Source organism: Hermetia illucens, chromosome 3, assembly GCF_905115235.1.
Source record: "Hermetia illucens chromosome 3, iHerIll2.2.curated.20191125, whole genome shotgun sequence".
NCBI lineage: Eukaryota > Metazoa > Arthropoda > Insecta > Diptera > Stratiomyidae > Hermetia > Hermetia illucens.
The window spans coordinates 80,726,275-80,751,651 of NC_051851.1; the positions used below are offsets into that span (position 1 = coordinate 80,726,275).

The 25,377-nt window shown below is 40.9% G+C and overlaps 1 protein-coding gene across 4 annotated transcripts in view; it reads right to left on the bottom strand.

The window, feature by feature from the left end:
- Positions 1 to 1,110: 1,110 nt before the first annotated feature.
- The window catches only part of LOC119651575 (sodium-coupled monocarboxylate transporter 1), a 301,298-nt gene continuing 277,031 nt past the window's right edge, over positions 1,111 to 25,377 (bottom strand). For all 4 annotated transcript variants that reach the window (XM_038055213.1, XM_038055211.1, XM_038055212.1 and 1 more), the window contains 5 exons: positions 17,229 to 17,447; positions 16,287 to 16,560; positions 15,816 to 15,923; positions 15,184 to 15,317; positions 1,111 to 2,681 (listed from right to left, as the gene is read on the bottom strand). In XM_038055213.1, coding sequence (XP_037911141.1) covers positions 2,216 to 2,681; positions 15,184 to 15,317; positions 15,816 to 15,923; positions 16,287 to 16,560; positions 17,229 to 17,447 — 1,201 coding nt within the window. In that variant the 3' untranslated portion in view covers positions 1,111 to 2,215. The remainder of the gene's footprint in view (positions 2,682 to 15,183; positions 15,318 to 15,815; positions 15,924 to 16,286; positions 16,561 to 17,228; positions 17,448 to 25,377) is intronic.

A 25,377-nucleotide genomic window follows, 5' to 3' on the forward strand; every position in this document is an offset into this window, starting at 1 on the left:
GCTTCGCTCGTCACCTGTTGGGCAGAAGCGCTTGCAAACTCTCAGAGACGGAAGCAGGTGATGGCTTCGAGTGTTTGCAGAGCTTTTAAAACCCCATCAAATGAGGCAATATTGGTGGTGGCAGGCATGGTCCCCGTCGACATTCTGGCGAAAGAAAGGAGTGTTCTGTACCATGCAAAACGTATGGATGAGGACCGTAGAAATGCGACAAGGTCAGAGTCGCATGATCTCTGGCAACGCAGATGGACAGAGTCTACAGGGCTACAGGCTCATTCTCAACATTAGGGTGTGGCTTGAGCGGAAACATGGGGAGACCAACTAACACGGCACAGGGTGGTTGCTACAGGCAGTATCTGCACCGCTTTGGGTTGGATGATTCTCCGAATTGTCCTAGATGCGATGGTATACCGGAGGATCCAGAGCATGTGATGTTTTACTGCCCGAGGAGAACTGGCTTAGGGTTTGCTGCGCAATCAGGAAGAGTTGCTGAAGGAGCAAGGAAGGAGGAAAGCCGAAAGGAGGAGAAGGACGAGTGCCTAAGGACAAACCTACCCCGCGAAGTAATAACTAAATGGTGATCGCGCGGGGCTGGGGCTGGAGAGTTCGGGGGTGCTTTTTAGTGTAGCTCCAGCGTTTTTGCGACGGAGCTGGGGCGGACGGGCGGACGGACGACAAAAAAAAATTTTGTATATTAAACTATCGGTATTCAATATACGTACTATATATGTAATTATGCACGCTTTTGTGCACGAAGTAAACCAGAAATATGGGTACGATCAATTTACATATGTGCACGTATATGTACAGTATTCGGTGATAGGCAGTCTGTTTGTTTAGGGTAAGGATAACATATATGTCTGTTTGAAAAAATGTGAAGGAATATGTTGGGTTTGTAGCTATATACGGATGGAAAAATGTGCGTAGAAGTTTTCGCATAAGATGGACAAAAAACCTTTATACCCGAAGCGCAAGCTTCAGTGGAGGTGCATTATCTCTCAGTTAACATATTTTAGCGAGATCGTTGAGCCTTGGCGGTTACTGTGGGATATATTCTTTCTGATCCCGAACCTCATGCATCTCATTACAAATGTCCTTAAATAAATCACCAGCTGAGCCTTTTTTAAATTTATTTACGAATGCCACCAAGTTCTTACACATTTAACTAAATTAAAAATTGAAATTTAATCTGAAGCTATACGAGCAGCCTTTGTTGACAATAATACTTTCAAAAATGGACATAGCGTTACTATTAACTTACATAACTACGAACTCTACGAAATGATACTTACATGAGCAATAAAACATTCTCTGAACGAGCTTAAGTACAGTAGGTATAAAAATATTTTGACTTTGAGTCCTAGGCTAAGGCTTCGAGCTTATTAATTTCATTGTTTAAAGTATCTCACAGCCCACACTGTTGTGCGTCATAATTGTGCGGGTGTGTGGTTTCGTAATTAGAGAGAACTCATTCGTCCAGTAAAACTAAGATTACTTTGTTTCAACTATCAACGTTTTGCTATGCTAGGATACGTTTAAGCGTATGCACTGTTTCTGTGATTTATTCGAGGTTTCATTTTTATTCTATAATTGCTATTTGTGTTAATTATCGGGACAGCCCCAACGGAGCTAAAAGTATCTACCAATGTCCCTCCATGTGGATTAAAACGCAGCTTGTAAAGGTCTTAGTTATTTAACAATTGAAGCAAAGTTTTATTTGTTGTAAATTATTTAAAAGAAACAATCGCCAGTTCCGGCACTACTCGGCAACCTTAATCAAATTCATATCGAAATTCATCTAGACGCAAATATTTCAAGCCATGCACATCTGAACAATACTAAATTATTACTGAAAAATCTGCTTGAGGATCACGCTCGTAGTTTGAGTCTCGACTTTAGACCTTAAATTACTTGGCTTTACATCAACATAATACTATTCTATCGTTTTAAATATGTAAATGGAGTTATTGTCATTATATATACGAATTTTAGCGAATCTATCTCTAATTAACCTTCGATTGATTTAAGTACAAAAAATGTTGTTTGATATCCACTCTATTATGTGGGGAACAGATTGTTGTGGAAGCATTCGCTGCGGATAAATTCCTGCTTCCACTGCAGACGGCACCAACTATCGGCATTATTGTAGTTTCACATATTTTCCCACAAGTCACGAACTGATTTCCTAACTACGCTACTGAACTGGTTCTAGCCTTCACTACACCATGTCGCCATCTGTACGCTTTCGATACACGCCAGTCTTGCCTTCCCAGTGCTTGCACTCCATTATGTCGGGATGTGCGGTTGTTGGGCTCGGTGGGTTGGTATCGGGTGCAGTCGCGGGATAAATGGTCGACTGGTTCGAGTCGTTGTCGGACGATGGCACTGCAGTCGACGCAGTGTGGTCGTCTACCGACTCCTCGAACCCTGGATTATCATGTTCTTGAACCCGATTCCGTCTAGGGTTACCGTTTTCTGGGGGATTTTTGCGCACATAGTAAGGCTTCTCACCACTAAAGCATTGACTCCACTTGAATATCAGAGGGTGCAGCAGGTTCGAATCGTAGTTGTCTTCCTTGTTTTGGGTGGCGTAACTCACAAGAACTCCAATGATAACAGTTATCGCGGTGCCAATTAAACTGTAGTACATGTACGAAACCGAGTAAACTTTCTGGAGTGTCGATCTGTGGAAAAAAAAATGAATGTTAGCTTCCTTTCAATTTTTCAGTGGCGTTTATGAATTGTGCTCCAGAGGCGCTTGAGTAGGTAGAAGGCAAGAGTTGAATGTCATAACGAATCTATTGCAATTGGCCGCTAAAAAAGATTTTATTTGGCCGACCAGGTGTACGGTGTAAGGTAGCTTATTGCCTAATTCTCCTTCAATTAATACAATAATCATCGGCGAAACAAACCAACTGGAGCACTTCATTCAACACCGTTACGCTGTACTAAGAGGCAATGTAGTGAGCATTGGGTTCGAACGTGTTTATTGCCCTGATTTTATTGAGGCATTTTTTTACAGGTGAGTTGACTGGTATGCCTTCAATTCATATTGTAGGCTAACTTGACCCGTACCGTATCCCCCACAGATTTGTAACTGACGGCTTTTACGAAATTTATTAGCACACGAAACACAGTTTTGTGTAAAACATTACAAAATGTGGAATGGTGGGAACTGGGAACGCTGACGCATACAGTGAGCTACATTCTTTCATGTTGAATTTAAGGGAAGGTCACCACTCATCCGAAAAGTGGGTGTACATTTTTTTTCACCAAAAATAGTCAAGTGGGGTATCAAATGAAAGGATTAGTATTCTCTGAAGCCGGTCTTAGTTTTTACATTTGTTACAAAGGTGGGGGGGTCGAAAGTGATCATATCTTCAACGAACCTATTCTCAGAAACTACCCAACCGAAAAATTTGAAAAAAATCAGGAGGCTGACACTATATGGTGCCTGGGCTCCGAAATACCTTCCATACCGATATCTATTCAAATAAAATTAATAATAGCATATCACTATAGTTGGCGCTCTTTGCAAATTCAAAGCTATGAATGTCAACATCACCCGAAAGTGCATACTCTCACATAACATATGCATATATTACGTGCTACGTCCTAATGCACACTCAAATGTCTTTATATAAGAAATACACAAAACCTTTCGTACCTGAAGCGTCCAGCTCCCGGTTTCCCGGTTTGTTTTGATTTTGGATCACGTGCGGCGTGATGTTTTCTCATTCGCGTAAATATCACCTGTCGTTTTCGTCGGCATAAAATGCTAGCTGTGAGTAAATGTACCCAAATCCTTTAGCTGCTTTTATTAGACATGTCCTTAAAGGTGAGGAGCTGAATTAGCGTTGGATGCCATTGTAATATCCAATTTACCGTCGCCAGAGAAATAGCGTGAAAATGCTTGGTATTTCGGGTTAGCTCTCCTGCCCCACCGCCTTAGTGAACCTTCAAATCAGGGAATTCCTTTCAACAACAGGCAGGTGAGAGGGAGCAACGTGCAAGTCAACCATCGCGCTCGTGGGCTGATAAGCCAGCGGAAAGAGTAACAATATCGATATCGGCAAAAGCGACCATCGGCCACCTACAGTGTTTCACGTGATATATCTGCGAATTCATTGCTTTTATCTATACCGGCGCGGGTTATCCTGACAAAGGCTATACAAATACCATAATAAGAATAATCGTTGGCGCAACAATCCAATTGGATAAAGGCCTTGAAGTGTGTTAGGGCACTTCATTCAAGATCGTAACGGTACACTACGTGATCACAGTACCCTATAGGAGGCAATGTGGTCAGCATTGAACTCGCCCGAGATTATTACCCTGATTTAATTCAGGTACTCATTCACAACTGAGTCGACAGGTATTCGACGTCAAATCACAATACAAATTCCTCTGCCACCAGTGAGATTTGAACCGCGACCTTTCGGATGACAGCTTTGTGCTCTAACCACTCAGCGATCCGGACACGTGGTGTGAAAAATTATGGAGTTAAGGGGGTCACCCCATGTGTCGAATCCGAGGAATCGATTTTTTTGTATCCGTTGTATCTAGGTATAGTGTAGAATATATGGGCAAAGTGATTTTTTGATAGCTGAGCTGTTCGGAAATTACAGTGTTAAACAGGTAAAATGTCACATGTCAGGTTTATGTCGATCACCGTTATAAAGCGCATGTTTATAGGTCCGAATAGCGTTCGAATCACTTCGCTAAAGTCATATGAATTGAACTCTCGGCTTTACATGTGTTTCTTCAAGAAACCTAAAGTTTACGGAGAGGCAGAGGTAGAGCACATTAATGTTCAGTTAAGATGTTATGGTTAAAAAGCCCATTCTACATTTTAAATGCATTTTTGTCGAAACTGCATGTTGAAAATTTGCTGCCACCATAGCCCAAAATCTATCCAACGAAATTCTTTGAAATTGTCACGACTTATTCAGAGCATATTTCTGCGGTCCACAAACTAGGATAATTGCGATTCATTCGGTAGTTTTTTTTATTCATTAAAGAAGCCTTGAAAAAACACCAAAATTTACAAAAAAAAAGTTTAATATTCCTAGTTTCCGGACTGTGGTTAAGTCCGCATGTTAAAATGCCACTTACACTTTTTCTTTAAGACGATCACAGCCCCCTCTAGCGTGGCAGAAGAAAAACGCCTTTTTTTGGAGATAGTTGTATAAGTTGCTCTGAATTTCAATAATGAACTATGCTATCCGCCCAGGAAAATTACTACGCAAAAGCTTTTCATATTACATAGACAGCTTCTTAGGAAAATATCTGACTTTTTAAGGTTTTGTGTAAAACAAATAAAAATCGATTCGCGGTCTGTCTGTCTGCCTGTCACACGCACTTTTCTCCAAGACGGCTAAACCGATCCGAACAAAATTTGGTGGACATATGGGAACTATCAAATCCCACGCATACAGTGAGCGACATAAATTGAAGTGCAGTTTAAAGGAGGGTTCCCTATACATGTAAAGGAGGGATGTAAACATTTTTTTCATCGAATATAGTCAAGGAGAGTATCGAAAGGTTTCGATTAGTACTTTCCGAATATGATATTAGTTTTGACGTGAATTGCAAAGTGAGCAAGTAAGCAGTCAAAATATACACATTTAGGGTGAGACAGGACTCATTTTCGGAAACTACCCAGTCCAAAAATCCCAAAAAAATCAGGGCGGTGCGCTTAGATGAAATCTAGGCCTCAAAATATGTCGCATTCCGATATTTACTCAAATAAACTTGCTAATAGTATATTACCAACTTTCAGAAATTGACTAAAACCCCCCTTAAGTTCATTCTAACACTTTCAAATTTCGCACCAGCATAGAGGACGCGTTCCAAACTTCATAGAAATCTGGTCATTAACGCCAAAGTTAAAGTAATTCAAACCTAGCAATTTCGCGGGAATTTACTGCTTCCAAAGCCATGCAAATAAGATGCTGATGTTATAATTAGCGAGAACACTTGACATTCGGGTGAAATATTGAAGTCACATTGGTAAAGAATCTACTTTTACCTAGCCCTTTTTTAGGTTTTTTGTGTAAAACACTTACACTATGCAAAATTATTCGAATTATTCGAAATTAGTACTAAATATGTCAAATGAAATGCCCAAATTTTATTGCTTACAGTGTCTGCAATTGTCTAACAATTAGCTGGGATCACTATTACATTAGTAGGAACGGAATTTCTCGCTTAAGTCAAAACAAAATTTGTATTCGTACACCTGTCGATCGGTTAAAATATGATTTTAGTACAATACTTGTGTCACCCTGTAAAATTTCAGTTGCTAACCTCAAGTAAAGTGTGATAAGCAATTTCGACCAAAGCATAGTTAAAAAAATCGCCATTTTTAAAAAGGAATTATAATGGGTAGGAAATCTGATGAACTGCTTAACAGTGAGCGAAAAATTGGTGGTGCAATTGCACAAGGACGGCAGATCCATAGAAATCAGTCTATCATCCAAAGTGTCTTTGCGATTCACGAAGAGACCGGCAGAATCCAAAAGACAATACGAAACCGAAATAGACCGGTTTTAACAAGGCGACAGCAATCCTTTGTTCGTCGCATAATTATACAGGACAACAGTGTTAGTGGAGTGAAATTAGCGGCGCTTATCGACGATCAATTCAGAATTAAATTAACTCTGCAGAGTGTTCGGAGTGGCGGTTTCGTAATGGTCTGCGGATGTTTTGCTGCTTCTGGTGTCGGCAATTTACACTTTGTCGATGGTATAATGGATGCCAAACAATACATTCAAATTTTAAAAGCTAATTTGAATGAGAGCTCTCGAAAATTCAACATCCACAGAAAGTACATATTTCAGCAGGATAATGATCCAAAACGTACTGCACTTGATACGCGCATTTGTGCGTGTACGAATACAGAATTTGTTTAGATTTAGACCATTGACAGAACTGAGCGATGTAAGTATCTCGAATCAATGCTATCAACCACTGGAGAACTGCGTTATGCTCCTCATATAGGGTAACACAAAACCTTTTATACTAGAAACGTTACGCTTCCGGTTTCCCGGCTTCTTTTCTTTTTAAGTCCCATTTATCCCTAATACAAGAAATTTGACAAAATACCCTTTTCTCTCAGTTAATGAAGGTAGATAATATTTCTGGACAAAGACAATTAAAAATATTTAAAACTTTCCACGAGAAATATGAAAACATGTGCATGAGTCTATAAGCACTGTATGTACACTAAACCGTCGGAATTGCACACAGCAAATGGGCCAGACATTAGCATTGTCAACAGCTTGCATTAGTAGATTCAGGACTTTGGCGGTGCTTAACTTAACGGGCAGTCGAAGATTCTTCAGTTTCAAAGTTTGAAAGTTATCCACCGTGGACCATAGACCTAGGAGACGCCTGCTCAATTAACACCAACAGCTCCACTACTAAATACTGTTATCACATCTATGTGGTCATCGGAGAGAATTCTTTCTTTACGGAGAACGATGGTGGCGAAACAAAGGGTGGCGACTGGTCCCTCAGGCTGAATGTTGAGTAAGGTTGACAACCCGACACGAAGAAGATTGTTACGAAGCGATGAAAAGAATCTTGGAGTAGACTGACTACAAAACGACGAACTCGGCAAAGAAAAAAAGTAAACGATTTGCGCATTTTTTAATGGAGCGCTGTGCAAATATAAGACTAATGTCGCCGCATTGTAAGGGACGCGCTGAACTGAGACTGACTTCCTGAAGAAGAGCCACCGAAGGAGACACGGAAGATTACCAATAAGCGCCAATAAAGCCATATACATCTCGATGCTGATCCTACCGAGATGAAGAATAAAATCTGATTTCAAACGGGATTGGAGCATTGAGCTGTATATTTTAATGCACAGCTCAGCAACCAGAATATCTTCCAATTGGAGGTCCCGTTAATTGAAGAAGTCAAACAAATGCAAGAAACTGTCCGTACAATTTATCTGTTTAAGTACCAAAAATCGCCGGGAACCTATCACAGCCGAACTGGTTAAATATGGAGGTGACCAACTACACCGAGCGATTCATTAACGTATGATCAAGATTTGAAATCTCGAAACAATGAGTGATGATTGACAACAAGGAGTTATCTGCTCCATCCATAAACATGTAGTAAATCAGAAGTTCAGCCCTTCAGGCATGAATGGTTTTGTATATTGTTATGTATGTTATTTGAGTGGATATTTGCCCCATTTGTGTCTCAGTGGTTAGAACACTAGTCTATCCCTGCGGAAGGTCACAGTCCCAAATCAATGCAAATCAAAAAGATTAACTAATTAAGCTAAACCTGACCTCTCGAGACTTGTCATCACCAACATCGGTCTAATAGAACGGGAGACTTTATCAAGCATCTTTTCTAACCTGATCTTGGGATCATCCTCTTCAAGTCCGTCCAACTGCTGACCTATACAGACATAGTTACATATTTGAAAGAATAATCCGATATGTACCAACTGCCTTCATTCAGATAGAGTTATCGCTTAATGGTGTGCAATCTTGGACTACAAATTAATGAAGACAGAATAAAGTGGCAGCAGCAGCCCGGAATAGCACTGGTTAACTGCAAAAAATAAAGATAGGAAAGTACAATTTCGAAAATCTTGAAAACCTCTCCTTTATAGGTTCGAAAATATCAACTGGTAATAGGTATGATGCTATACGCAACGCTGTTGGCAGTTAGCAGAGCTTATTTCAGCTAACAAAAATGTCGAGACGGGCCCTCGACAAGAAGAACTAAGAACTCTTAACCGTTCGAGAAAAGAGTCCTCCCAAGAATTTTTGGTCCCCTACAGAAAGATGAACGATTCGGCAGCCTATACAACGACGAATTTCATGAGTGATACTAAGAGCGTCTGGTTGTGGATAAAATTTGGCCGAATTGGTTGCGGTGCTCAGGTCACTTACTTCATTGAGAAGAGGGTAATCCAGCCCCGAAAGTCTAAAGGAACAATATTTACGGTAGAAGCGAAAAACGTGCAGAGTCTGCCTCAGATGGAGTGATGGCGTATGCCAGGACGTCAGATAACTTTTAGGAATAGGGTGTAAAACCAGAATGTCTAGAATTCTTTAATAAAATAGGCCTAGCGCGGAAGCCGGTTATTGCGCTGTTGATGATGATAATATATAGCAGCGATACTTCTTATAACGATAAATAATAATAATAATCGTTCGCGTAACAATCCATGTTGAATCAGGGCCTTGAAGTGTGTTAGAGCACTTCATTCAAGACCGTAACGGCACACTAGGAGGCAATGTGGTCAGCATTGCGTTCGCCCGAGATTATTACCCTGATTTGACTCAGGTACTCACAGCTGAGTCGACCGGTGTCCGACGTCATATCACGATACAAATTCCACTGCCACCAGTGAGATTTGAACCGTGACCTTCCATACGACAGTCTTGCGCTCTAACCACTCAGCTATCGACACCATAACGATAAAACAATGCCTCTATGAGAAAAATTTTAAAGGACGTGCAGTAACACAGGGCATGTATAATATAATAACCGCTGTGATAGTCGAAATACGGATTTGCCAGGTCTCATATTTATAGAATCACGATCTCAGTTGGAGGTCGCATTGACAAAATGAAAGGGGAGCTTATAATCGAAGGTCACACTGGGGTCTTGGATAAGCTCTGGTATGACAAAGGGGTGCCGCCAAGAAAGAGTTCAACATTCAATACATTCGCTAAAGTTGAGTGCCAACTTATTTATAGAGCACTAGTGAATCAGACTGTCTTCTACTGGGAAAGATACATAGAAAATTAACTCAAGGCCATCATTATAAAGTAACCAAGGCACAGTGTGGGGAAAGGAAAGGTCGTTTATGAAGAATAAAAATAGCAGTGGAACAAAATGGATCCACGGGGTATTCCACAATAGGTGCAAATTGAATGGGATATGCAACCACCGAAATAGATACTGCTGAAACAGAGGCGAGGCCTGAGTTTGTTTACCGAAATCAAATGCCTAACAGAAATCTGTGCAGATAATATGCACTTTCTGCTGAAAATTTGGATATTTGGCCAAAAAGCCGGGTATCGAGTACGCCGGTAGCAGTGGACCGATATTTCACAAAGTCGTGTTGTTCTTCAGATATCGTTGCCAGAGTGAATGGTCAAACAACCGTTGACATATCTTTCAAGAACAGAAGGAGAGGAGGGAAATAGAGTGGTAATTGGTCGTGAGCATACGACCATTACTTTTGTGTATACGGATAACGAGTGCCTGTTGCCACAAACGCCCAAAATGACAATCTTTTAGGCTTTTGTTCAAAATTATGCAAAGAGGGAAAGAAATGCATCGATTAACTTTCGGAAAACAAAAGATAGGAATTCAGTCAGAACTGTGACTGCCATTGCCAATAAGGTATTTGACTAATCAATAGGTAAGGAAGGAGTTGGCGAGAGAAGAAGAAAGCGAACAGAATTTAGACACTAAGTTAAAGTAATTACAAAGTAAGGCTCTCGATAATTGAGATGAACTAGCAGATGAGCGTTTGTGGGGGTTTGTGGGTTTTGCGAATGTGACAACAGGAGGTCTTAAACGGCACTGATCATTTGCTTCTTCCTGGATTAAGTTATCAGCGGCTTTGCTGAATTCTTGTTTAGAAAAAGCGCCCACCATCCACTTGATCGGGGATTCATTTCCACAACAAAAATTTATATATACTTTGGCCCGCTTAAGCTGGTTTTGTCATCTATGGAACTCATATCTACGACATGTTTATGAATTCTATATAAGAGGACAAATAACACCGGTCACGGGTCTGATTAGTCGCCTCTGCCTGGACGAAACCGACAGTTGTCCCTATAATTGACTTTACAGAAATTTGCAGAGTTCTATATTTCTTTTACGCTGAAAGATTCGGGTAGACAAATTTGTCGATTTCACGTGCGGGGACCTGGAGGAGAAAGAAATGTATTAATTAAGTAGGTTAGATAGAATAGCATGAACCGTGAGATGTCAGTTGCTAATTGTCTGCACTGGAATCCTTCGGGATTAGCCTTTCGAAACTTGAATTTAGCTGGATTTCGCATAATATGGTAGCTTGGGGCGAGTGGCTTGCATATCGAATTGAAGAATAGGAAGACCAACACCAGAAGTGGTGTAAGGAGGAATATCTCAAGCATGAGGGAAAGCAATGCACAGACAGGTTGAAAAGGACAAAACTAAGAGAGCGGCTTAAGTGATTTCTGGAAAAGTTGAAATGAAGAGTATGTTCTCCGAACACTTCACAGCGTGGGTGTGCACCGGATCCTGTAAAGCAGACAAACATGGAACATCGAGTGTACCCATCAGAAGTAAACCCGCAAGCTAAAGCTGGTCGAGCCGTAAAACTCCGAACACGAGTATTTCGATTGCAAGGGAAAATGCACGACAGATCCATCCTCAATGGATATTTCGCCTGCCTCAGATCCCGCGAGGGTTCGTGCTAAGCTTCCCGGCATCCTCAAGCAATAGTACTGGAAAATGTTCCTTTTGATATGTGAGTTTCTCGGGATAGAGAGGGGAGCAGGGAGTCCTCTAATGGAAAATTCAGACAAAAATCGCAAAATACGCAAAAAAAAAACAAAAACAATCAAACAAGATTGATTGAAAATACAAACTGAAATAAAAGGAAACAAGTCGGGAAATTGGATGCTGGACACTTCAGGTATGAAAGGTTTTATGTATTTTTTATGTAAAGACATTTAAGTGTGCGGTATCCGGTCTAGGCCTCCCTTAATAAAGAACTCCAGACATCCCGATTTTGTGCCGAGGTCCACCAATTCGATATCCCTAAAAATTGTCTGGCCTCCTGACTTACGCCATCGCTCCATCTCAGACAGGGTATACCTCATCTTCATTTTCTACCATAGATATTGCCCTTATAGACTGTCCGGGATTTTATCCACAACCTAACGGTTATGGTATCGCTCATAGATTTCGTCGTTATGTAGGCTACGGAATCGTGCATCCTCATGTAGGAGGCCAAAAATTCTTCGGAGTATTCTTCTCTCGATCGCGGCCAATAGTTCGTAGTTTTTTTTGCTAAAAACCCTAGTCTCCGAGGAGTACATAAGGACTGGCAAGATCATAGTCTTGTACAATAAGAGCTTTGACCCTATGGTAAGACGTTTCGAGCGAAACAGTTTTTGTAAACTCAAATAGGTTCTGTTGGTAGCCAACAACCGTTCGCGGTTTCATCGTTATACCTGTTATCAGTTGTGATTTTCGACCCTAGATAAGATACATTTTCAACGATCTCAAAGTTGCAGTCTCCTATCTTCATTGATTTCGTTTGACCACTTTCTCCAGGGCCAGGTTAAAGAGGACGCATGATAGGGCATCCCCTTGTCTTAAACCGTTGTTGATGTCGAATGGTCTTAAGAGTAATCCTGCTGCTTTTATCTGCCCTCGCACATTGGTCAGGGTCAGTCTAGTCAGTCTTGTCAATTTCGTCGGGATACCGAATTTCCTTATGCCTGTGTACAGTTTTACTCTGACTATGCTGTCATAGGCATCTACAAGTTCCATAATATATGCATATATTATATGAGAGTATTTACTTTCGAGTGATATTCACATTTATAGCCTTGAATATGCAAAGAAGCGAAAGCTTTGAACTATTACAACTTTGTTAGTAACAGTGTGATTTCCACCAAACTTGATAGGATTATGCAGGTGCTAGGATGAATTTAAGGGAATTTTTCCAGTTAATTACTAAAAACTATAGTAATATACTATTATTAACTTTATTTGAAAAGATATCGGTATGTAGGGTATTCCGGAACCTAGGCACCATATAGTGGCAGCCTCTTGTTTTTTTTTCAAATTTTTGGTTGGGCAGTTTCTGAGAATGGGTCCGTTAAAGTGAAGATCAATTTCAGCTCCCCGCACTCTCCACTTTTCCAACAAATTTTAAACCTAAGACCGGTTTCGGAAACACACATGGTGAAAAAAAAATTGTACACCCCCCTTTTCCATATATGGGGACCCCCCCTCAAATTCAACGTAGAATGACGTAACTCACTGTATGTGTGAGCCTTCACAGTTCCCACCTTTCCACCGTCAATAGTTATAACCGTTTCCGAGAAAATTACATGTAACAGACAGACAGACGGTTAACCGATTTTAATAAGGTTTTGTTTTACACAGTACAAGAACCATGAACTGAAACGAATAACGTATAGATAAATAAAAATAGGAACATAAACCAAGTCAGGAAACCAGAAGCCGGACGTTTCAGATTGGGAAGGTTCTGTGTGTGTCTTATATAAAAACATTTTGAGTGGACATTTGTCCCATCAGTACCTAGGACGTAATGTATATGCCTATATAACACAATATTCATTTTCGTGTGCTACTGGCGTTTAAAATTTCTATTATAACTCTGTGAGCGTGCGATATCTACGAAGCTTGGTGCGATATCTACGAAACTTGGTACGAATATATATAATATATTCTAGCATAAATTCATGGTTCTAGGATGAACTTTAGGAGGATTTGAAGTCAATTACTACAAGTTATAGCGATATAGTATTTTCAACTTTATTTGAAAAGATATCCGTATGGAGGCTATTCGGAAGCCTCGTGATTTTTTCGAGACTTTCCGTTGGGTAGGTTTTGTGAATGGGTCTCTGAAAGAAATGATCACTTTTCAGCCTCTTCCCCCTTGTGCATTAAATGTTAGAACTTAGGCCACCTTTGTAAAAGTACTAATCGAGGCAACACGCGACTATATTCAGTGAAAACGATTTTACACCCACCTTTTCCGTGTATGAAGACCCCTTCTTAAATTCCACGTAGAATGATGCCACTCACTGTATGCGTGTGCATTCACAGCTCCTACCTTCCCATCAAATTTGGTGTCAATTAGTATAACCGATTCTGAGAAAAATGTGTGTGACAGACAGACAGACGGACAAACGGATAGAGAGTACACCAATTTTAATGTGGTTTTCTTTTACACAAGACTTCAAATCTCAACATAATTGGAACTAATGTAGCTAAGGTTCCTATACTTTTCGTTATTTCCTGATTTCGATTTGTTGCCTATCACTTTGCCTTCGCATTAGAAAATTTGAACAGTGTAACGTGGAGCGTGGGATTTCAAAATTAGGGAGGACAAGATTGCCATACGTAACTATTCCACAATAGATCGGATTACTTTCCATTAAGCGTGATGGTGATCCGAAAAGTATACTGTTGCAGATAAATGTACTAATCTTCACTATCCATCTTCGTAACTTTCCATCCTACGGTTCGGTAAGACCGAAATACCGGTGTCTATGAGAATTGTTTCTACAACTTAAAAACAGCTAATTTATCCTTGCTACTGTTCACATTGTCTGGAGGCTTCAACACCCTGCACAACTGTGTGAACTAGTGAAAATCCGATCTATATCATCAAAAAATGGGCCCATTTCGACTTCCCCCGAAATTCAGGAAAAAAATTTCGAAACCCCACAAATGCAAATTTTATTTTATATTTTATTCCCAATTCACAAAACAACGATGCCCTTTTAACCGCGGTCCTGAACAAACTCCTTGATTAAGGCTTCGTGCGTGAAAATTTCATGCCCACTAGTATTCGTGTAGATTTTTTTAAACCATACTATCATTAGCACTGTATTTTTTGTGTTTGGAGAATTGGGAGAAAAGATTGCTACTAATAACGCCTGAGAACGCGTGCGCTTGCCGCCACACCAAACTCAAATCAACTTAACTACTCTAACAAAGCACCGGCTCAGCCGCGTTTTTTGGACTGACATCTAACCTCAGCCGCAATATATTCCAGCATTTTCATGCACAATGTTGCGCTTTAACCAGAAATAAGCGCTATAAATGCATTTATTACTACACAAAATGATCAGGTTTATATGAAAATAACAACAAAAATAGTTAATGATCATTTTGAAGAGCTTGGTTAGATTAGTCTGGAGGGGAAAGTTGCTGCTCCAGCCGCTCCACCGCCCCCTAAAGTCACTTATTCACCTGTCTCCCGCTTGCTACGTTCGCGGGCTTTTGCGAACCTTACAACGTCTTACATAGGCAGAGAGTTGAGGTTTTTGAGTTACCTTCATCTAAAGTGTGAGAAGCCCGGTACCTGAGGTTTTGGGTTTTATATAATAATTCCTGTTACGGAACTTATTTAAATTGACGGCTATTAATTAAAGTACTTACAATTCTGGCATAGGTGGCTGTGTAGTTGTATATGTATCGTTCAAAGACCAAAGTGCCTCTTTCGGCACATCAGACACAAGCCACGACGTCGCAGGTTTGGAAATCGATGAAGAAAAGTTGAAGGCGTCACAGCTCTGGAAAATACGAAAAATTTAATAAATTACACAATTCAAGGGATTCAAGCATCAAAATCAAGACACAAGCGGACGGAAATTCGCTCTAATGAATCATTTCTTAATCCTTGCTATTGCTTTTCTTCAGAAGCCCCGTCGATGTCCTTTTCCATTTTAAATAATGACAATGATTTCAACGCCGTCATTACCATCGCTGCCGAACAAAAGAACAAACATGTCTGCGAAGTTCATGTAACCCACACACTGTGTTCAGCACGAAACAACAACGTCGGGTGGCGGGGGTGAGAGAAATTCAAAACTCTAATCAACTTAGAATTGAATTAGTGACACGAGAGTTTGGATTAGAACTCGAGCATTGGGTAAGGGTTGATTACAGAAGAAAGGATTCATTAGCCGAACAACATCGCCGTCGTGGCAGTCCATGAAAGTAGGAGAATCTTAACGCAGAACTCCCCGCAATTATTCAACACTTTGCGATTTGAATATTTGAATAATTACCTCAGTTGACGTTGGCAGCATCGAATTTGGAGGCTTGGGTACAGTGAAGCTACCGAACGTTAGCCAAATTATTAAAATATGCGAAATAATCATGCCGGCTGACGCTCCCTATGTAAATTGAGATTCGTCGTCACCAAGACGAAGTAGAAAACGTGTTCCAATTTTCCGGGTTCAGGATTGTCAGCAAGCGCCCCGTGCAGGATGTAGTGAAGGTGTCGCATTTTGAACGGAGCACAAGTGGTCAACATTTTCCAGGAGATTCCAATTAAATGTGTGGTTTCGATTTCATTTGATGATTTTGCACAATTAGTTGGTGAACGTCCACAGCCGGAGCAATGTTCGAAGGGACGCGGTCACGAAGATTTGGAGAAGTATCATTAGAATCAGCAGATTCAGGCGAAGTTAATGAAAGAAATAAAGGACACTTGATTAAACAAACATTGAGATAGCAAGTTTATAGAATATCATTACCTTCCAATTAGCGATCGGAATAAGCATAGCCAGCACAAAGACACCAAGCAGCGGTCCAGATGTTGCGGAGAATGCCAGCATGGATGATTCAATTACGCCAGACAATAGTCCTACGCAGAAAGCAATGCCCATCGTCAAGATTCCGAAAATTACTCCTACTACCTTAATTATGCTCAATTGTTGCTTGTCGCTGAGTCCTTTGAATTGGGGCATCTGCGACAAGAAGTCCTCCCAGACAACGGTAGCGAGCGATTGGAGATTCGACACGTTCAAGCTATCCCGGCGAACACGATTGAATAGAGAAGTATAAACGTTTAGAAAATGCAAAATGAATATACATATTTTGGGGATGAAAAGGAAATTAACCTTCGCTACACTCATTTCGTTTATTAAAAAACGATCGAGTTTGAGAGGCTTCAGGAATGACGCATAAGTAATTTTGACTCGAACGTGATGTAGGGAATACCTAGCAGTTTTCTATTATCGCACCTACAATGTCGGCAGCATAGTCAAATCAACCAGTTTTGAGTCACCTCGAAATGAAATTATTTCAAAATAGAAAGCTAAATTCGTCCAGCCAAAGCCACTTAGTGGTATCGATTTAGGATTCAGAAGTTCCGCGGGTACTTTCACTCTCTGCAACCGCTTTTGCTCACTTCTGTATTCAATCGATTTTTTCGTCCTGGCGGAGGTACTCAATGTTTGATATGAACATGCTTATTGATTTCGTCGGTATTTGACCTGAGATTTATTCCATTTCAAACGCCTATAGGCTTCCTTGCGCACAAATTAACTTTCGACTCAAAGCCACCGAAAATTTTCTCCGTTTTCGATTTTCACTACATCACTGTATCGAATGCTTCACTCAAGCACTCTTGTGGGTGCTCTTTCAAGAAAATATTTTGGAAAATTTTCTCGTCCTTTTGTATACATTCCACATACCTTAGCGCTCCGTTGAACAACGTTGCCATGAAAATACCTAAAAATCCGGGAATAAAGGAAAGTCGATCTTCGACAAAGAACGGTAGAATTTCATCAGGCTTTGTAATATAGCCGGCTGCCAATGGATCACAGCTAACGTACACCGCATAGACCACCATCCCAGCTATCCATGACAGGGAGAAGAAGACAATAATTACTGGGATGTTGGACATGAGGACTCTGTAAATGAAAAAGATAATGAAAAATAGTTTATTGAAAATTTATTGGAAAATTTTAAAGTGTACACGGGAGCAACTAGACAGAAGTCAATAAGGATGTGCAGATGAAGGAGAAAGTGAGCTGTTCCTGAAAATTAAAGCCTTGCGAGAGTTGGCATGGAAGGATATGAATTCAAGTAAAAGCAACTGATCCAATTTCTAGAGATGTTGAAACATCAAAAGGAGGTTCAAGGAATCATTTCACAGTCAGTGGAGCGTAATAATCATGAGTTTAAATAAAAATCCTGTGATTAGACGAAAATCCTTTGCATTCGAAGGTAAAACGAATTTGAGTGTTTGTTAAGGTATACTTCAAGGGCCCGCCAGGGTCCAATCATGCTAAGGTCGCTCCGAACAGGTCATCGTGGGAGACATTATTTTCATTTGGCATGGAAAAAAAGGAATGGAAAAACAGTTGCCAGTAGCAATTAAAGTGGTAAATTGGAGGTATAGTATGTAAAATGTTGTAAAGCTGTTGTAAATCGATGCGAACAAAGCCGGGAAGATTTTCCAAAGAAAGGAGTCAACACATCTATGGTTGCCATAAACTCTTATGTGGGGGATAGCGCGTCAACCATGGCTATGCACCGTCGCTGTCAATGGGGCGGTAATTAAATAACAAGACTTGGTTTTCTTGTGTCGGAGTACCGGCAAGAAAAACGCCACCGATAACGGGGAGAAAATATCGGCAACAATATGTCACCCTTGAAGACTGCGCTTTGGACATCAGATTCGACTAAAATTTTATCATTCTGTAGAACAGTCTGGGCCATCATATGTTGCTCTGTGTAAATTATTCCAAATGCATTTGCTCCCCATGCTGGCATCGTTAAAAAGTAGGTGACGAGGCGAACTAAGCGCCATTCACAGCTCCACAAGAATCTAAGAGGTGTTAATATGGTAAATACAGAAGGATTCAGATCGGAAACCAATTCAACCTCGGTCAAACTTTTGAGGTGTTCTCTGATGCCTTCCTAGATGATTTAATCTTGACAATTACGCTACTACTTCTATTCACTAGGAGGTATAAATGGAGAAAGCTCCCAGAGTTCCTACTTAGCTTTATTTCGTTTAAACAAATTGATGGCAACGATTATTTAATTTACGACAGAGATCTAACCTCCAGTTGCTAAAAGCTTCATCCCTACCATGCTCATTTTCTCGGGCGGGTTGTTCAGAGATTGTGTCCTTTGCTTGCGGAGATGGTCTGTATTGAGTTTTGTGGGGCCAACGTTTTACACTATTGCAGCCGCCACACACAGCCAAGATAAACGACCATCAGCTGATGGTACTTTTTGGGACTGATGTCAGTATTACTTTGGTTTTGAGCGTACAGATGCCAGTTCCTAAATCTGGTGGCGAAAGAAGCAGAAGTCGATAAACTTTTACTGTTGTTGATAGTGTCCTCGAATGCACGCTTCCCAATCACGCACGGGAGAAAATTCCCACCGATCTTGGAATTCAGATTACACATTCCCATTCCGATAGAACTCGTAGGAAGCCTCTCCTGAACTACGAACTCAAAGAAAACATTCTTCTCCTCTAGTTAGAAAATCGCCGGTGGTGCGTAACACTGCACAATTGTGATATTCCTTAACCTCGATCGGTACTTGAGAATCAAGATTCTGCCAAAAGCAGGCTCTCAAGTGATAGAAGCTCACCTTGTGGAGGGTTGAGGGCAGAATATTCCACAACAAATTTTTCTAGCCCGCTGTCTACCGCGCCCTAATGTCAAATTAGCTGTCCTTGTAATAAAATAATTGGAGTGAAAAAACAGCTTTACCCAATGCATATATGTTTTCATTTGGTTTTGGGGTTTTAGTTATACACATTGTTCCAATATCGAAGGAGTTGCTTCACAAAACGTGCTGCCCCCCGTTCAATAAGTGCAAAGCCCATCTCAAGATGTAATTTTACAACGATTTTTGGAGCGTCTTGATTTCTTAGCGCCAAATTACCGCCTTTTTGGAACCAGCGGGCAATATATAGTTCATTACTCGCCTCGGTCACAGTTATCAATATTATTCTCCGCCAGCTAGCTTTCCTGAGACAGACCAGAGGTTTAACTACGTGCAGAAATACCGTGCCGAAAATCCAAAGTAGCATATCATGTTCACGCCAGCTAAGTTTCGTGATATATATTAGAGATTTGACTACGTGCACATACATCTCATTAAAAAAATGCCCGAACCGTAGAGATTCAAATATTGCACAATGATCGACGGGTTTACCCAGTGGCCCTAGACGGTTCCCACGATAGCCATCTCAGCAAAGATTTCCTTTTCTCACATTGGATTATGCGGCTTAAATATACAAAAATTATCACTACAGATTAACGATTTCAATTCGAGAGCATATCATTCCTAGCCCTTCCTTCCTTCCTTCCTCCACTTGCTGGGGTTAAAAAGATTCGCACATTTGGGCCAAGCAAATGGAAATGAGTGGAAAAATCGCATTGCACTCTAAAAACTGCCATCACATTGGAACTTTCAGTGAACAATCACTCGTAGTGCGATTAGACTTGGAATCATTCTAAAATTGGACTAAAAAGTCTCTGTCGCTGTACACCTGCACCAAACAACCTCGGACTTCCGGTGAATTTTTTGCGAGGGAAAAACCCTCTCTGTGTAGACAATTGAGGGAGGCAGAAGCTTTATTAACCTCTGCAAGCATGCTGATGTAAACTTCTGGGGCACAGCTTACAGAGTAGAGATCTCTTAAATAAAGCGGAGGAAGACATCGTAGGTAATTTGTCCAGTAATGCTAAAATCAATAGTGGAGACACCCTTCTCGCAAAAATCCAACACCGCGATTGAACCATTCAAAACAGAAATCATTTCTCGTATCAACGAAGATGAGTTGCTCAAAGTGTGAAAGAAATTAAACAATAAACATGGCGGGAAACCTAAGAAAGGTTTTGTGTATTTCTTTTATAAAGACATTTGAGTGTGAATTTGGCCCATTAGTACCGAACAGTGTGAGAATATCAAGTTTCGGGTGATATTGACATTCAAAATCTTGAATTTCCAAAGGAGTGACAATTTTGACCTATTATAACTTTGTTAGTAATAGTGCGATTTCCACTAAACTAGGTAGGAAGAAACAAGCTCTATATTATAACCTACGTTGTTGCAAAATTTCGTGTTGTTAGGATGAACTTAAGGGGGGTTCCGCAGCCAATTACTGAAAATTATAGTAACATACTATTATTAACTTGATTTGAAGCGATATCGGTATGGAAGGTATTTCAATGCGTAGCTACCATATAGTGGCAGCCTCTTGATTTTTTTTTCAGATTTGTCGGTTGGGTAGTTTCTGAGAATGGCCCCCTTAAATAAATGATCAATTTGGACCCCCCGAACTCCTTGCCTTTCCAAGAAATGTCGAAACTAAGACCAGCTTCGGAAAGTACTAAAGAAGTGAAAAAGAATTTATATCCCCCTTTTGCATGTATAGGGACCTCCTCTTAAATTCGACGTAACAGGATGTAACTCACTGTATGCGCGAGCGTTCACAGTTCTCACCTTTCCACCAAATTTGGTGTCAATTGCTGCTACATTCTCCAAGAAGAATGCGTGTGACGGGCAGATAGACAGACAGACAAACAGTAAACCGATTTTAATACAAAACCTTAAAAAGCGCCGCGATCCAATGGAATTTTGAACAAAGCAGTGAAAACTGCTGGCCGCACAAGACTAGACATGTTTATAAAAACCATGCAAAAGTACGTTGACGAAGAAATGTTCTCCAAGAAGTGGATTGTGTGAAAAAGTACGTCCACGCGATTGGAACAGTAGCAAATGAAGAGATCCCAGTAATACTCGTTTACCTTAAAACGTCCTAATAATAAGCCGGAAAAATTCGAATATATCGAAATGCGAGTTCGAAACCAGACCAGAAGAACCAGGGAGGCAGTCATATACTTGGGAGTAACGGTCGATAACTACTAAGATGAAAGGTGCGGGTGTAGTATGCAGAAAAAAAGAATCCTTGTTGCAGTTTGGTCTTGCTCTACTCTCTCGTCTACGACCCAAGAAATCAGAAAAAGGCTGTTGCGCTCATACAGTGTACGACGACGCGGCGTTAGTCACAGTCAGTTACTTATTATACAAGTGGGCCAGAGAATCATAATCAATGATAACGTGAAAATCATGAAGATCGAGGACAGGGCAACATCAATGTTCACATGCCAGACCCGAGGGAATATCTCAACGAAAGGCATGCATGCACAAGCTGGTTCTAGTCATCTCCAGTTTGTCCAGGCCCAGAAGAAGATGCAGAGCATGCATTAATCTTTTGCAGACGCTTTGCGAGCAACGGTTAACACCAATACTCCGAGCGTGTGTTTCCTGGTGGATCAAATGCTATTGTCGCAGGACAGATAAAAGGATGTAGTACCATTTGTATCTAACGTTAAAAACGAGCTCCATATCACGGAAAGGAGACGCGCGAAAATGGGACCCCAATCAGCGAATCATCAATCTTTATGAGTTTCCGCAATTTCTTATCTAACTTTCATATTTTTGTTCGAAATCCAAGGTTTTCTTGATGGCCGTTATCCCATTAATCCACTTTTACTGTAAGTTATTATTAATTTGTCAAAATCAATTGTTTCACAACCGCAAAAGACAATGAGCAGCTGGTGTCAATATTTGAACATTGTAAAATTCAGCAGCTTCTTTCGAACATGTGTACTATTTTTGTGCAGATTGTTTCGTGCAGCGTTAACCAAGGATCTGCGCATTGATTTCGTGAAGTTAATTAGGCATCCACCTCCTTTTGAACGATCTACCGTACCCCATTCCTTCGGTTTTTTATGGACTCTCCTTAGCGCAGATTTTGTGACACCAAAAAATACTCAGACTTCCCATAAAGTGTTGCCATTCTCGATTGCACTTATCGTTAGTTCCTTTATCTCATTTGAACGTGTTTTAGTGTGAGGCATCTTTTAAAAACTGTAATATCCAACGTTAAAAAAAAGTTACCAAAGTTTTGAGCGGTTAAAAATTTTACGATTCCAATGTTTGCTGAATTTTTTTGTTTTTTAAAAATGTAAATTCACAGCAATAACATCAATGAGAAAGAATATACAGAAAGCTTAAGCCCAAAAAGAAAATTTTTGAACACAGAGAAGTTTCCAAAGTTTTCACCACTACTGTATATTCGCGGGATAACAGAAAAAGAATTCGAGAGAATTTGTCAACTGCTTTTTATAACTCTTACATAGATAGTTCAATATTATTCAAACATATATCTGGTTTTACTAGATTTATTGTTCTCTTCAGATTTAGAATTAGAATTATTGTTTTTCACCCTTCCATTCATTGATTTTTTGTAATTTTTCTCGGCGCACATGAATACCTTAACTTATATTATTCTTTTCATTACTAAGAATAAAAAAAAAATATATTAAACAACTGCGGCGGTACCGGAAAAAAAACTTTTACTTTTGCTTTACCTGGAACAGAACTACGCGTGTGTCTTCGGTGAAGGCTGGAGCAGAAGAGACCGATTGTTCTCCATGCGGTCCCTCTGCCTCCAACCAAAGGCACTTTTTCACCGCTGGCTCTCCACTCTTGCGGTGAGTTCTGCATTCGCAACATTCGAAACAAATTTCGAATGTTGCAAATCCTGCTGCGCTACATCACTCCGCCCCCAGATGAAACCTAGGGGTTTCAGCGACCGAACCCGGAACTGCATTCCACATCATTCTGCGAAGCGAACGCGACATTGTTTTGGGGCGCACACGGGCTTCAACCTGCATAGGGAGACCGCTTTCTTATGTCCTCCGGTTTCAAACTGGAAGAAATGTTCTCCCCGCTCGAGAACGTGGTACGGACCTTCATATGGAGGCTGCAGCGGCTTCCGGACGGCATCCTTCCTGACCAGGACGTGCGTGCACATGTCCAGTTCCTTGGGCGCACAGACAGGTGCGGACAAGTGTCGGGTGGAAGGTGTGGCTTTGATGCATCGAAGATTGTCCCTCAGCACACGCAACAATTCCGACTCTGTGAGACCGGATCTCTTGTCGAAGACCGGATCACTTTCGAGCCTTGAGTTCTCCCCGTATACCAGCACCGCGGGGCTGGCCGCAAATTCCTCTAGGCGGGTTGTTCATAGGCTGAGTAGGACGAGAAGCAAGCTTGAGTCTAGGACGGGTCGTCGCGTGCCATAATGGTGGCTTTCAGCGTCCGGTGCCAACGTTCCAGCATCCCACTGGATTGCGGGTGGTATGCCGTAGTCCGCTGGCGTTTAAAACCCAGGAGTTTGCCTAACTCCGAGAAAAGGGTGGACTCAAATTTGATTCCCTGGACAGTGATGACCACTGCAGGGACGAGGTATCCACTCTCGACAGAGGGCTTCGGCACAAGAGTACGCCGTAATGTCCTTCAGAGGTATTGCCTCAAGTCACTGCGTAAACCTGTCAATGATTGTAAGGCAATACTTGTAACCGTGCGAGTCTCGCAAAGGTCCTACTATGTCGAGGTGTATGGTGTGGAACCGCTTGGTAGTGCGGGGGAGTTAGCCCACTTCTTTCCTTACATGGCTGGAGACTTTAAACTTCTGGCATGCGATGCACTCTTTGGCCCAGGATTCTTGTTCATGGAGGGCCAGAAGTACTTCTCGATGACTAGCCGATTTGTCATCTTGAAGCCTGGATGCGCTAAATCGTTAACTGCGTGGAACACTTCCTTGCGAAAGGTGGCCGGAATGTATAGCCGAGGTCCCTTTCCCGAGCCTTCGCAGCAGAGGGAGAGGTTCGAGCCGAAGATGGGCAACTCCCGAAATTTGTATTTGGGGTTGGATTTGAGGTTCTAAAGTGCTGCACCGCTAGCAGAACAATCACAAAAATAAACGCAAAGGTCCATGATATAAGACGGATTCGATCTTGGGTATACGTGTGAGAGGCTGACTATCTAAATTTAGGAAAATTCCGGAATTTTTACCGTAGTAGTCAGCAGTATTAATAATCTTAATGAAATAGAGAAAAAGCGGATACCATCCGCTGGAACTAATTATGGCAGCAAGACAAAGTGGAAATACTTTTTTCAATGGAACGATAAACACAAATATTAATAAACGTTGATTTTGAAGAAATAATCCTCTCAAAGTATTCTATCTAGAATGTAGTCAAAAGATCGATATTAGAGATATCAGCTCCGAATTTGGTCAATTTATGTAGAGCGATTATATTCGAGGCACCATTCAATATGACTTCATGAAACTAGGCAATATACAAAGTACACAAAGCAGATGCAAATTGGGAGGAGTGGCTGCAGTCCAATTTTGCGACACGCTAATTTCTCAGGAGGCAACTCTGCAGTCTGCTTTTCCTAAGTACAACTCATTTTCTTCACAATGTTGTTAACAGATCAGTGACTTCCGAAATTTATCATGCACAAAGACTCGAGGAGGATACGTACATGTTTCTGTATAATTCAGTTCTATTTGTGCTCTATCATCGCTTAAATCTCCGTGGAGGGTATAGCCTCCGCAGGCTCCAGACCGAGTACAAATTCATGCTTTAGTAAATGGGCCAGTTAGACACACAGCATCACCCTAATGCATCTATTCATCTTCTCGCTTGCATTATCTTTCCTCAATAGGGATTTCGGTTGTACGAATAGATAGAATGGTTTCATTGTATAAAGGAAAAGATTAATGCAATTGAGTGAATTTGCATTTCGCATACCGCATTCTCTGTATCCTGCTTAATTGGGTATGATTCGTTGGAGCTAAGATCTAGAGCAGGCGTCGATGCGAGTTTCACGTAAAGCTAATAAATGAGAACATCTAGCACCTTAGCAACGATGCGATTCATCAAATATTTCGACTATGTTCCTATTTATTCTCATCGTTTATATATAGGAAAACTCAGTGTGAAGGAATAT